Below are 14,421 nucleotides of genomic sequence, written 5' to 3'. Positions count from 1 at the left end.
ATATAATTGAGCCAGTCTTCCTTCTATTCCACACACCCTCCTACAGTATCATGGTGCTGCTCCCCTTCCTGAGAATCACAACAAAATAATTGGGTCATGTTGTCTTCAACAATGAAAGCTTCCCTGTCAAGTTCATCACATGTAGAAGAGTCAACTATCCCCATTTCTAAACTGCTTCCAATGATTACAAGATTTACTTGAGCTGCTGAAGCACAGTTACAGCTCTACAGACACTGACTGAATTTTCCAAGACCTTGTCCTGAGACTCAGATTTTAGCAATCTACTGCGGACAGCAATGCTAAAGAATGAGGATAGCCCTGTTGCCATATGCATCATTCACTGCTTGGTGCAACAAGTGCCATCAAGTGGACTAACTCTGTCCTAGGTTGTACATATTTGTTTGGTTGCAACAGTGGCTGCTTGGCTCGGTGAAATTTTACCCCTTTGTAACAAAGACCACAAACACCTTCTTACTCCAGGGAAAAAGCAATATAATCCAATCTCCCTCAAAAGGAAGTAATGAATACTAACCCTGCTTTTTGCTGCCACTGAGCAGCTTGTGTGTGGTAAATTATAAAGATGGTAAATGCTGTAGCCCCCACTAAATCATTTCCAACAGTTACATCATCCATTTTTTCCTTGCAGCTGCTTCCCATCCTGCCTCCTCCCTTCTTCTGCAGGAGACTTTACCATAACTTCATGACCTACAAGACTATGGCTTCAACACAGAAGTCTGCTCTGGCCACCCAGGCCAAAGGACTAGTCCCCTCTAATCCTACGGAAAAAAAAAAAAAAAGTGATTATTCTCACTGTTATAGAATGTCAGAAGGTGGAGATCCTTCTTGAGTGTAAGGGCGCTGAACACCCATATTCCTAAGTTCAAGTACAGGACAGTGATACAAATTGAGATAACATCATCACTTCGGCAAGAGGTCTGGATGTGTCACCAAACCTCCCAGATGAATACTTCCATACAGTGATTCAGCCACCTCACAGAAAATATCTTTCACTTGTCATGGGTCAGAACACTGCCATTAAAGGGTCTTGTTCAGCTTCTTCATGACTTATAAAATCTTTCCCAAAATCCCTGTTCTGACAGAAACCCATTTCCAACAAAATAATGCTTCATGTCCGTATACCAAGGTAACAATACACTCCATAAAGATCTTTTCCTCTCCCTGGCATATCTATTGTAGTATTAAATAGATTTTGTATGGACTGTAGACTTTGTCACAACTTGTTACAAAAGTGCTACAATGATCCATGAAGAGTGGTACAAGTTTTGTCCCAAGGCAATCTGTAACAGCATCTCAAAAAACATCTCTGCTCCCACAGTACAGCAGCTACCCAGAAACCTCTGCCAAACAGAATGCTTTTGAAATGTTACTGCCCATCTCCATATTCCCAGGCTAAACCCTTATTCCTGAGGCTGAAAAAACAGAGGGTGTGAAGGCACCCTGTACCTACTTATATGCTAGCTGTGGATTATGTAAACTTGGAAACACACTGTATAGCCCTGACCTGAGCTCTGTGTTGGAACACAAAAGAACAGATAATTAATCTCAAAGACCTTCAAATTCCTGGCAATTTACTTCCTTTTATTCTTGTCCTCACATATTTAGTGAATTCAACAGACATATTTCATATATTGCTTAATACAATGTGAAGATAAAAATGTTGGCTTGCAGGAATTTTTTTAAAACGTGGCCAGAATTTTTAATATCTCTGGCTACTTGAAACTTAAAATTACTAGTGTTTATATTACCTACCAGTATACTGCATACACATATACAGTACAGTATACAGCAGTGTAATGTGTATCAGTAGGAAAGAATATAATGCAATAAATAAACCTGAAGTCTTTCAGTAAATCATCCATCTGCAGAAAAGGCACTTTACAACATGCTTGAAGGGCTTAACTCCTCTCCTTACTTGGGATATCAAATGCCAGTCATAATGCTATTAACTTGGTTTTACCAGCTTGCACCCAAAAAATGTCTAATGATGTTTTAAGAACAGTAAGATTTTTTGTGTGCCGCTGAAAGTACAGTCTATGTACTTTAAAAGGCCAAAGTCCAGACAATTTATTTTATACTCCAGGCTACAAGACCCCAGGCCAGAATGTAAGCATTTACAGTTCCCATGGACCATGTTGTTTATGCGAGCAGAAGTTTTGGCCCAGTGTTTGTGACCACAGTTCAGTTTCAAATTCATGAACAAGACTCAAAATGAAGCACTTATTACTAGATAAGATGCTGACACAGAACTAGAAATCACTGCAACATAAGTAAACCTCCTGTCAGATTGAAAACCTAGGTTTCATAAAACAGAAACTCAATCCACCAAGTGATGTAGCAAAATTGCCCAAAACATTAAGTCCTGCCTGCAAAAGAAGGAAAATATTAATAGGAACAATACGGGGGGGGAGATGGGAGATGGAATTTAAGAAAAATAACTCTTACCACATTTAGTTCCCACTTACTTCCATTTGCAAGACGGATGTCAAATTTCCTCTGAGTAATTTAAGGCAATACAAACAGCAGCTCTGACTGAGAATTACTGGACTAACAAGATCAACAAGATCAACTAAGTGATCAATAGGGGCTACCACAGCTGTCTGTAGGTCATCCACAAGGACAGTGACTACCCACCATTGCAATTAAGAGCTGATGGAAAATACAGGACTGACTTATGCCTGCTGCCTGATACCACAGGTAAATGGAATTCAGTCTGTCCATAGGTTTATCTCCTCATACCTTTGAGATATCTTTCGATGCAGCTAGACTTTGCAGAAGGTTCTGAAGGGGAGATAAGGCATATAGGCAAGCATGCAATCATCACTTGCCAAACATACAAAAAAACCTCTGAGAGAGCAAATCATCTTAGAAGAGCTTACGCAATACTGAATACAGCAAATGAATTGTTCTTTGTATTAATGGTATTTTGTCCCAATACATAAAAATTAAGTACTACTGCAAACCAATTGTTTTGCTCTGTGCAGCTTCAGCTATGTGGAAACAGTTTTACATTGAGTCTATAAATAGCCTGTGAAATACAAGAGCTCTTGCTTGTTTGAAGTATTACAATACATATCATATATAAGTGAAGCCTGAGACTGGATTGGTTTTAAAGTAGGGAGTGCCGTTCGGCAAGTTCTGGCAATAAACCAGGAATTGCTTCAGGCTATGGGATTTCGGAATGAGAATGTCACAAGAGGCTTTCTGCTGGCTGGGGGAAGGGAGGAGAGTTGACCGTCTACTCCTGGAATGTCTGTTGAGCAGCAGAACTCTCATGATCTTACAGCAATGGAAGATATGCTAAAACAAGATTTAAACCCCCCACATTATTTTTGCAGTCCCTCTAGTTGCAGTCTGCTTCCACTTAACCTTTTGTTGCCAAACACGTATTTTTTTTTTAAGGTACTGGAGATATCTGTACAGACTAAAAATCTACCAATCACAAATTATTCTCAAAATACAATCCTACATCAACATAAGCACAAACACACCAACCGTGACAAATTGTAATGCTGAAGTACTCTTCTTCATAATTAAAAAACTGCTAAAACTAATTCCCCAGGTATCAGTTGTCCTGATACATTAAGAAGGGTTTAACCATCAAAAACACTCTTAAGAAAAGGTGGACAGGGCTGGGTCTATTAAGTGTAAAGTCATCAGTGTGGGAAAAAAGCAGCACTATGAGCATCTAAGACTGCTAGAAAGAGCATCAGCTGTGAACAGAAGGACATGAAGTAATAAATTTAATCTGCAGGTTAGATAAATACCTATCAGAAACAATTTACATATAACCGATTTTTTCCTGAGAAAGTGGAGGAAATAAATCACCTCTGAAGTGCCCATCCGGTTCACTCTGTTACGTACAAAATACACAACATTCTGAGTATCAACACTGTTTTTGCTGGGAATATTAAGCCACGTCAGAAAGTAAACCAAACATACCCAGACACGTGACAAATAGGTTATCTCCCACTATCTTTTTCCAAAGTTCTTCATCTTTTTCTCATTAGCAGCTCATGCCTGCCAGCGTTTGAAACACGATACGGGGACAAGATGCTCTATTTGTCTAGCCAATCTGCCTGTTCCTCTAACGATGTAACTAAAAATATAACGCAGCTCATATCCCACTCAAGACCAAAGATAATCTAAGAAGCAGACGGGCTATAGCCTAAAGCACAGGGCAGGAAGCAACCTGGACATGCATCACCGATGTCTGGTACTTTCCCGAGCAGAAAGAGCCTCCTTTGACACGGAGCGTGCTGTGCTCGTGGGTGTGGCACTGAAACGTGTTCCTTCTCACTCCTTAACTGGGAAAAAGCTAATCCGTAATAACGCGGACATCTCGGAGCACACGACTGTGCCCCGTTTTACAAAAGTACTCTTTTTAGCATAGCTGAATCCAGAACGGGTAAGAACAAGGGACGCCCGGGCTTTGCCCGGACCCTGATCACACAAGCGATCGGTGCTAAGGACCATGTCCCAGCGCCCTACGGACCGCCGCCGGTAGCCGCCCGCCGCCCGCACTGCCCTCGGCCGCAGCCCGCTCCGGCCGCCCGCGCTTCCCGCCGCGCCCTGCGAAACGCTGGGAAGGCCGCTCAGCGCCGGGGCTGCCCGGGAGCTCGGCCCGCCGCGCCGGCAGGCCCGGCCCGCTCCAGCCTGCCAGAAGCTTCCAGAGGCCTGGCGGGCGGCGGCCGCCCCGGGCGCCTGGCAGCCCTGCGGGGGGCGGGAGGACGGCGCTCCCGCCCCGCGCCCCCCGCTGCGGGAAGCGCAGCCCCGCAGCCCCCTCGCCTGCTCCTACACACCTTGAGGGGGGAGGAAAAAAACCTCCGGGCAGCGCTTCTCCGAGGCACCGCGGCGGGGCAGCGAGGGGCAGCGAGGGGCTGCGGGGCCGGGCGGGGCACCCCCCGCACCCCCCGCCCCGCGCGGCGGGCTGCTGGCACGCGCCGCCGCGTTACGGGAAGCCCCGCCCCCTTTCGCTGGCGTCAGCCGCCCCGCGCGCCAATGGCGGCGCGCGCCGGGCGGGAAGGGCGCGGGGTGGAGGGAGGAGGGAGAGCGGCGGGACGCGGGGGTCAGCGCGAGCGGGTGCGGGGCTGCGCGTGCGGGCGGCGCGCGATGGCGCGGCGGAGCCGTTATCTAGGGTCTGCCGGCCGGGCGGCGTGAGGCGGCGGCGGCGCCGCAGGTAAGAGCTGCCGGGGCAGCCCGCGGGGGCGGCCCTCCGTCCCTCTCCCTTCCTCTTCCCTTTGCCCCCCCGCCCCCCCAGTCCTCTCCCCCCCGTGCGCCCTGAGGGGCTCCCGCCGGCTGCGGCCGCCCCGGCCCGTGCTTCCCCTCCGGGCCGTCGAGCGGGCTCGGCGGGCCCCGCGCCACGGGCGGGGAACGCCGGGGAGGGCGGGTGGGCGCTCGGCCAGGGCTGGCTGGGAGACGGGGGAGGCTGCGCCACTGGCTTCCCGGGCCGATCCCTCGCCTTCCCACCGGTGGCGTCAGGCTGCAGTCATTCCTGGGCCGTGAGCGGCCCTTCCCCAGGCCGGGCCCGGCCCAGCGGGCTGTGAGGGGGCGCGGGTGCCGCCCGCCCTCCGCGGCCGCGTCTCGCCTCTCCCGGGCGGCTGCTGAGGGAGCTGGCCCGGCGTGGGGCTTTAAAATGCCTTATGGCCTTGACCGCTGCCGGGCCGCCTGCGGCCTCCTCGCCGCGGGGGCCTGAGGGGCTGTCGAGTCCCTCCGCTCGCCGGTTTGTGCAGTACCGGCAGCTGCGGCTGCCCCGTCCGCCGGCGGGCCCGTCTTCGTGCGGCTTCGGGGATCCGCTGGCGTGGCGCGGGGGACGAGGCGAAGATTATCCGGGCGTTTTCTCTAGTGCGGTGGTTGTTAATGCCGATTGTCTGAATCAATAAAGGTGCTGTGATCGGCGCTGGACTCACGTCTTCCGGGCTTTTCCAGTACTTTGATGCGCTTCATGGTGTTCTCGGCAGGCAGGTTTCTTTGGGAAAGAGTTACGGTTTTTTGCCTTCGCCACAGGTGGTCTGTTCTTGTTGCCTGCAGACCAAAAGGTAGAAAACGTCTGGTCTTTGAAGTTGTCTGCGACTTTCGATGTGTTCCTAAGTTCCCAGTCATCTTTGCGTTGAATTTCTAACGCTCTTCGTAAAGAAAAAAGGTGTCATGATTTTCCTCTTGTAGATACTGAAACTGAGGCACAAAGGAAAGCGGTCTGCCAAGTATGTGGACTGTGCAGAGGAGAATAAATCCCAGTCTCGGTTTTCGTCGTTGTTTTAGGCTGATGAGGTGATTGCCAGCTGGTGGCTGATTCTTACTGCTGAGGAAGAAATCTGGTAATAGAATTATGTGCGAGTCATTAGCAATCTGTCTCTAAGAAGGGGGTGGAAAAGAGGGATCCAGAAACTTTCAGGAGCTAGGGGCTGCTTTTTTTTTCTTTCACCCTCTTTTCCATTACAAAACCTTAAATTGATCCTTTTCTTCCTGAGTACCACTACTTTAAGAGGAATAATCATAATCGTATGCAAAAGGTACTTAACAAGTACTGGACTTAACAAGCATCTAATCTGCATGTATGATTAAAAATTTGAGACTACTTTCTAGAAGATAAGCATTAAAAATAAATATTTTGATCTTGTTATGTATCTAGAAATGTGATTTCTTCAAGTAAAGCCTATGTATACTTTTTTGTGGCAGATAGGAAAGACACATGCATAAGTGTGTACACAAAATGGAGAAACACTGTCTCCCATACTCCTTCTCTGGAGGGTTAGCACTAGCACAGTGGTATGAAAATGAATAAACCTCTTGGTCATTTTTTTTAGTGATTGTTATATTAGCAAGAACTGTCAAAATTACAGAACCAGCATTGTTGGTTTTCTATCTTGAAGGTTTGGCTTCAAGCTGAGAACATGGAGTGCTAAATCAATATTTTGTATAAATTTGTGTTTTAGCCTAAATCTGCTTGCTACCTGCAAAAGAGAGAGTGATCTGCAGTTTAAGAAGGTACCAGAAAGAACCTGATTCTTGCAATAAAATATTTGATGCTGTTATCGAGGCCTTTCAGTTAGTTTAATCTGTGCTCCTTTGGATTTTTTATTTGTAAGTGCTATACTATAATCCTAGAGGTAGGGAGAAGCCTCCTTCTAAGGACAAAGAAGTGAGTAATATGACAAAATGACTTACCTTTAGGTGAAAGGGATAGAGATAATATTTATATGTAGGTATTTCAAATATTAAAATTAGTTTCCGAATATTCTGTGCCTATGATCTTATGTAAGATTTTTCAGGTGATTCTCTTAGAGGTGTTTGGGGGTTTTTGAGTCTCATAAGTATTTTCAAGAAGGAAGTGAGCTTGGAGAGAGGAAGGAAGTAAGCTTGCAGATTAAATACTCCTAATTAGAAAGCAGCTACAACTGGAATAATCAAAATACCTTGAGGATAGTTGCAGCTTTTAAATGGGCTTTAAGTACTATCTGGCTTGTTATAAAACCTCAAGCAGTAGCTGCTATGTGTACTATCACTGTTATGTATTGGTTCCTTGTGCTCTTTGCCTGAGCTTTGTGGATTCTTAGTGAGGGATTACTGCTTAAAGCTGTAATCTTAGCTGTTAATTTTTTTGATGAATTTCTGGAAATCCATTTGCCAGCAACCACTGGGCTTTTGTGATTGATGTTATGATGAGCCTAAAACACCTACCACCTTCCTGTGGTGGTTGTGGTGTTAACTATATTTCCTGCCTTTCAAGCTGGCATCGCTGGCAAGAATATGTTGTTTGCGCTATACCCTCTTGAACTGAAATTGTCATTTGTAGGTCACTTAGACAGTAATTGTCACTTCTCTGAAACTGAGAGGTGATAACTCATCATATGACATGAATCTGTATTCATTTGGAGGTAATAATTTCTGAAATTAGATTAATTTGTTAGACTTCTCTCTGTTGCTGGGAATAAGTAATAATGTCCCTGAATGCCTGAGCTGTCTTCAAAAACTGTTATTCACAGGTTCATCATTAAACTCAATGTTACTACTTTTTGTGTATATACTTGAGTTTAGGGTCTTTATTAGCTTTTCAGAAGCCACTGCCTGAAGATCACTTTAAGATTAGTGCTTTACTTTCAGGGTGGAAGCAGGATGTGAAGAATAATAGAAGTCTCATAAGACTTAAAGATGGAATGGGGTGATCTCATGCCGTATGAGTTTCCGATGTCTGTCTTTACGGAAATAATTTTAATAGGCTTTTTTCACTTTTTAAGATAACTTACGTGCTTTGAGTTAGGGACTGTCACCAGGAGCAGTTCTAAATCGACCATATTTTTTTACTGTGTTGTATCTTAATGGACTTTGATTCTTTGCAACTTTGGAAGACTTAACTATGAAAGTTACTTCACAAACTTCTGACATCAGTTTCTTTCTCTGTCTTCCTTTCCTCTTCACTAAGTGGTCCACATGATCTACATAATATAGATAAAATTTTGATTTGGCTTTAAAAAAGCAAACAAACAAAACCAAAAGCCTGAACTGACTAGCAGCTTCAATATTTGTTCAGCTTTATGTTGAACTTTCACCCTAGATTTCTAATACACTAATTCCTAGTACACCAGTCTGTACAGCAGAAGACTTCAGGCTCTGCTGCGTAATTGCTGAAACTATTGAGTTTTCTGTTGTCCAGACTTGCAACTTAATCTAACTTATAGTAGTTAATGGTGAACAATTGGTGTTTAGCACCATATCTTTTGAATGATGGCACTAGGTTTTGAAGTTTTGGTGTAGTTTATGTGCAAGGTTTTCTGCACCTGAGCATCTTTATCTGCTCAGTTTACAAAACAATTTTCCACAGAGGTGTCTTCCTCACTTCGGTCTGAAATGTAGGTCCTTGTTTTATTAGTTATAAGCCCCACCATATTTTTTTCTTATTTTTTTATTGTTTTCATATTTGCAAGAGGGATGAAAGTGCTTAGCCTAACTCTGGTACTTTCCTCTAGAACTAAATTTCAATTAAGTATCAGTATTATAAAAGCTAGAGAGACTAATGTGTTGTGTTTTGGGGTTTTTTTAAAATAGCACATATTAGAAGGGATTTCAGTAGCCTCTCTGTGGATTCAGTGGTCTGTAGCTTCAGTCATCTTCAAACTGAGATTTGGACTTCAGCTTTCTATGTGTGAAAGAAACTGCTCAGGACAACTAAAATGTTGTATTTGTTGGAAGATCGTTGAATACAGAAATGGCATTTATTTAAAAATGCAAAGTAATCTTACTTTGATTTCTTATGAAAAACATTAGAGCAAAATCTTATAATTCTGCATTATTGTTTACCTCTGTTGTGTTGGTTATTGCTTTTTCAAGTGTTGGCTTTTGTAAACCTTCACAGTGTTTCTTTATTAATCTGAGCCATACTTAATGTTTTTAACACTTGCAGTTCTTGAATAGTTTTGTGGAAGTGTCACTTAACCTGAAATAAATAATTACTAAAAAGAAAACAAATATTTTTTAATAATGTATAGCTTAGCTGACACTGACATAATTCTAATGTGGCACCAATCATGATACCACATGGGAGAGAAATGCTATATTGAGTATTCTTTTAAAACCTTTTGTTTTTACCTTTTAACATCTGTTCCACTCTGCTTCAGTGTGAAAGCTGCTTCTGCTGCTTTTCTATAGCCTTTGGCATGTATTATGGAAATGGAGGTGTTGCTTCTTTCCACCTAGCTGGTAGTTACCCTCAGGCTTCTCATGAGTTTCATTCAGATCTGCCAGGCTCAAATTGTTCAACTTAAATAGTTTTAAGTGGATCTTGCTTGACATAGCAAATCTGAAGTTTAATCCTTAACAGAGGACAGCAAGCTTTATGTAGCAAGTACTATTTCTGATGAATGTTCAAGTAAGTCAGGACACTTAAAATGGTTTCCTATGTGCTGGTTTTATTCAGTGTCTGAAGACCTAGATCAAAAGAGAATGCTCTTAGGAGTTTTATTGTATTCACCATGTGAATTTATTAAAATTTGTGAAACCAACTGGGGTTTTAAAATGCAGAAAGGCATGGCTGGGTAGAAACCCTGTTTTTCAGATATTGGAAGATTTTACATCTATAATAAGCAAAAATCTGCTGGTTTAGTTCTCTTAGTTTACACTTGTAATAAATATCTAAAGATGTATTGCACTTAAAACTGTATAGTTGTTTTCATATCCAGCCCAGTGAGAATATTTGAGTGTAACACAGAAAAAATTAGCATTTTGATTCTCAACTGCATAAAACTAACGTCTGATTATAAATAAGTCTTGATATTTAAAGAAAACTACCTCTGCTGACTAAAGTAAATGCCTGCCAACAGAATTGTCAAATCAACTAATCAGCAATATTTGTAGTATAAAATTTCTATATAGGAAATTTTTGTGGCCTTTGAGTAACGAATTTACAAGTATAGGCACAAATAAAGGTACGGCTGAATGATTCTGATGGCTGTTGGTTTAGTCCTAAGTGGAACATAACGACATTGATGAGTCCTACAAAGACTCTGCTGTAAAGTTGGTCATTTCTATTTATTGTGAATATTTTCTTTATAATACACTGTTCAACTTGATTTGTAAAAATAAACTTGGATGTGCTGATGCCTGAGGCATGAGGTTCTAGCTTGGCATTGATACGTCTGTGCTTAAATTTCTTGTATAGTTTTAGTGTTCTATATGAAATGCCTTGCATTTTTCTGCTGTTATAAATTCCATGCAGTCAAAGTAAAGTTGTACTCCTGTCATAAATTTCAGATTCTTTTCCTTCTGATAACGGTAAATGTAGCTTTTAAGTTTTCCTTTCTAGGCAATACTATTGAATTCCTTTAAACTTCTTAGTGAGTTGCCTTTTATAGGGGTAAAGCTCAGAATACCAGTTTCCAAAAGTTTTGTCAGAAGGTAAAAATAAAAAATCAGAAGCAATGCCAGTATGGGCAATCTCATTTCACATCTTAGTAAGCCTAGAAATTCTGTGCTTAGTTTCATGCTTCTAGAAATCAGATTGCAGACTAAATGCCTTGTTTGACTAAGGCAATCTACGTGTTCCTGTACATATGCATAAATATATTTTAAAAATACTATGGTTCATGTGCTTAGTAGAAAACGGTTGCTTGCTTTTAGTGATTTAAGGCTGCTTTAGAACTGCAATTTGAGAAGAGACTTAGTGGCTTCAATAGAGTTGGAAAGGAAGGTACTCTCAGTGCTTCGGTTTCTCTAAACTACTTTGTAGAATTTTCAAAATGGAACAAGTGAGCTCTGCTGCAATTCAGAAATAAAGAGGATGTTAAAAATCTCTCCAGCTTTATGAGGAATTACAAACTCCCTTGTAAGGTTGTCAAGAATTAGTTAATGCTTTTTCTGTAGTAGTCAACAGCTCTTGATAAAGAACCATTGTGCTTTATAATTCTCAAATGTACTTTAAATCACTTGTGTGAATGAGACACATGGTTTTGTGGTTCATTGTTCTGAATCTTGTGCAACACATTTATATCAGTACCTTTGAAAGCTAGGTAACTATTGTAATTCTTGAATTCATAGATTTCTCTCTTAAAACCTGAGTCACAGTGTTATGCTCTGCATTCTAACTGAACCTCCAACAGAACTACCAGTGAAAGTTTGTTTCCATATACCATGCAAAAATATTAAACCTGATGCATTGCTTAAATTTGTAACTAAAGTGGCTTTAAAATATATTGGTTATCTTAAGCAGATAGTGATTTTGCTTTAGCAATTAATTAAATACAAACAATATGCCCATTCTTTTTCTAGAGTGAGAAGTTATTAGCAGTTTTAGGAGAGTAAATGTGCATATCTGAGAAATTGTCATAGATCAAATACAAATCTGACTTTAGCACTAATCTAAATCTAATTTAGCAGTAATTACATAATTAATCTAAATTAATAGTTGATTTATTTATTTTTTTAATCTTTCACCATTACAGGAATTCTGTGCAGTATGTTTTCTCAGTGGAACTGGGTGGCCCATGGCTTGTATCTGCTGCTGAATGTTTGTTATCTTAAAGGTAGGAATTCTGTGCCTCAAACAGAAGAGACCTTTTGAACTTTAATTGGATGAAGTGCATACTTGATTTTTGTCTAGATACTTGTGGGGTCGGTGCAGATAGCAAGGTGTATTAGGATGGAGAGACCTAGTCTAGGCTTCTATGGTAATATAATGCATGTTGAACCAGTACTTGTGTCTGCTTCTATTCATTGTTCATCACTGTTCAGGGATAGTGAAGACTGTTTTGGTGGAAGGTTCCTTTTCTTCTACTGAAATCACTGGAGCCCGTCACTGTAGCAAACTGAAATTTAGGTTGACATATGCTACATGGTATCTAAATAAGAGTGAACATGTCTTGGTCTGACTAAACACTGTTGAAGTGATAAGGTACCAGCAAACTAGTGTAGTAGACTCTAATCAAGTTGGAGTCATGGGCCACTGCTGTTGTGTAGCAAATGGTCATCCTCAGTATGTTTAGCATGCCTATTGATTCAAAGCAGTATTTCAGTCATGTAATTTATCTTTAAAACTTGAAACTTTGTGCCTCTGTAGCAATTGCCACAGTGTTACTGTTGTGTGGAAGGTCTTTTACTGGAAGAGTACTATTAAGTGTGTAGAGTTCACTATAATTTACAAATATGTTTACAGTTTACACATGGAAGCTTCTGAAATGGACAGCTATTAAACTTTGCTTGCAATTCTTCTAAAACTAGTCCACCACAACAAAGGTGCATGGTTATTCCAAATTTTTTTAATTGTGAACATTTTCAACAGAAAATACCTTTTTTGGCTCAAGTGTATTACCTCGTTCAAAACATACTAAACATTTAATTTGTGACTCTTTTCTCTCTCTCTCTCTCTCTAAAGGCCCCTATTTATTAATAGAGCTTTTCTTGCTTGGTGAAATACTTTTTCAAAGCCTAGGGATCACTACAGTGGTTTTGCCCCTTAAATATACTTGGTGGTCCACTAATGCACTTGAGCATTGTAGCTGACAAGTAACTAATTCATTTCCTGCTTAGACACATGTAGTATTTTTAACATTACAGTAGTGTTTTATCAGCAATATTGATTACAAAATGCTTGGTAGTTTTTAATAAAGATGCAATTCTTTTTCTCTTTTAGTTTCAGGTGAACTTGTACAGTCATGTGGTCACATCATCCCAGAGTCTCCTGTATTGGCCCTTGGTTCCAATTTCACGGCATTTTGCATTCTGAATGAGTCTTGTCTTGACTTTGGCAATATCTATGCTAATCAGATTATCTGGAAAATTAAAAATAAAGTGGTACCTAAAGAGCAGTATCATGAAATAAACAGAACAGTTTCCAGTGTCACATTTAATGACACTTCTTCTCTGGCTACCCCTCTGACATGCAACATTTTGGCAGATGGACAGTTTGAACAGAACATTTATGGAATTACAGTTACAGTAGGCTGTAAGTACCAATTTTCTTGCCTTTTGTTATGATCTTAAGAAAATTGCTCTGAGAAACAGAAAAGAGAATGCAAACAATAGAAAGTGTGCACATTTTGAGACACTTCAACTCCTTCAGTTCTTGGGTAGTAGTATTAAAACATGGTCAAATTACATGCCATCAAAACTGGTAGGTATGCACAGAACAGTTTTCTGAAAACAAAAATATTCCTGAGTACTTTAGTGTTGAAATAGGAAGAAAACAAAACAACCAGAAACAGGAAAATGTTGAAGCAGGAATATTTAAACTACAGATAGATGTGACTGTAACTGAAATAAATGCTAGGAAATTCACTTTCCTTACTGCTTGCTTTTTTTTCAATGCTCAAGGAAATACAGTAAGGTTGTATATCCTGCTCTGATAATAACTCTATGAAATTAATGTTTTCTTCATTAATGGACTGATAAGTCTTTAGTACACCTCTCTCACTAAAGCTGACCTAGACTGCCTTAAGGATGAAACATCTCTATACATCACAAAATATTTTAAACTAGTTACAGGCTTTCCTTGTTCAAGCATGATGGCACTTGCATAATTCTGAGGAAGTGGTCTTTCAGACAAGACTGAGGTCTTAGGAAAGTAGCATGAGTAACTAAATATACTAGTTAATTATTTGGTGGACTGTTTGTAAAATAAGTGCTTAAGTGTCCCTAATATTGGGGTACGAATAGCTGGTGAATTATGCTTCCTCCTAGTGTTGGCAAAAAGTATTGCAGTTGGTGCATGGTCTGTATACAAAAGGCTGGGTTCACAAATTAATGTACTTCTAGCATGAGCTACAAAATGCTTTCACAGAAAAAACAATGTTTCCTCTTTCAATTTCTGATGAGTAATTTCTCACTAGAAAAAAAGATGTGGAAGGGTGAGGACAGATACAAGATCCTAAGATGATAAAATGAATGACAGTACAGATAACATTCTACAGCTGAAAT

The 14,421-nt window shown here is 41.1% G+C and overlaps 1 protein-coding gene across 6 annotated transcripts in view; it reads left to right on the top strand.

Moving 5' to 3' along the window:
- Positions 1–5,066: 5,066 nt before the first annotated feature.
- Positions 5,067–14,421, top strand: part of IL6ST (interleukin 6 cytokine family signal transducer) — a 36,590-nt gene continuing 27,235 nt past the window's right edge. Inside the window, exons 1-3 of one of the 6 annotated variants that reach the window (XM_051641965.1) lie at positions 5,067–5,197; positions 11,952–12,032; positions 13,139–13,450. In XM_051641965.1, the coding sequence (XP_051497925.1) occupies positions 11,966–12,032; positions 13,139–13,450 (379 nt within the window). In that variant the 5' untranslated portion in view covers positions 5,067–5,197; positions 11,952–11,965. Of the gene's footprint in view, positions 5,198–5,642; positions 6,057–6,314; positions 6,336–6,986; positions 7,006–11,951; positions 12,033–13,138; positions 13,451–14,421 lie in introns of those variants that run through there. The other 5 variants (XM_051641968.1, XM_051641969.1, XM_051641963.1 and 2 more) reach the window with 5 other exon arrangements.

The sequence above is a fragment of the Apus apus genome, chromosome Z (genome assembly GCF_020740795.1).
Source record: "Apus apus isolate bApuApu2 chromosome Z, bApuApu2.pri.cur, whole genome shotgun sequence".
Taxonomy (NCBI): domain Eukaryota; kingdom Metazoa; phylum Chordata; class Aves; order Apodiformes; family Apodidae; genus Apus; species Apus apus.
The sequence above is the reverse complement of the archived record's forward strand: the minus strand, read 5'-3'. Positions and strand labels throughout refer to the sequence as shown.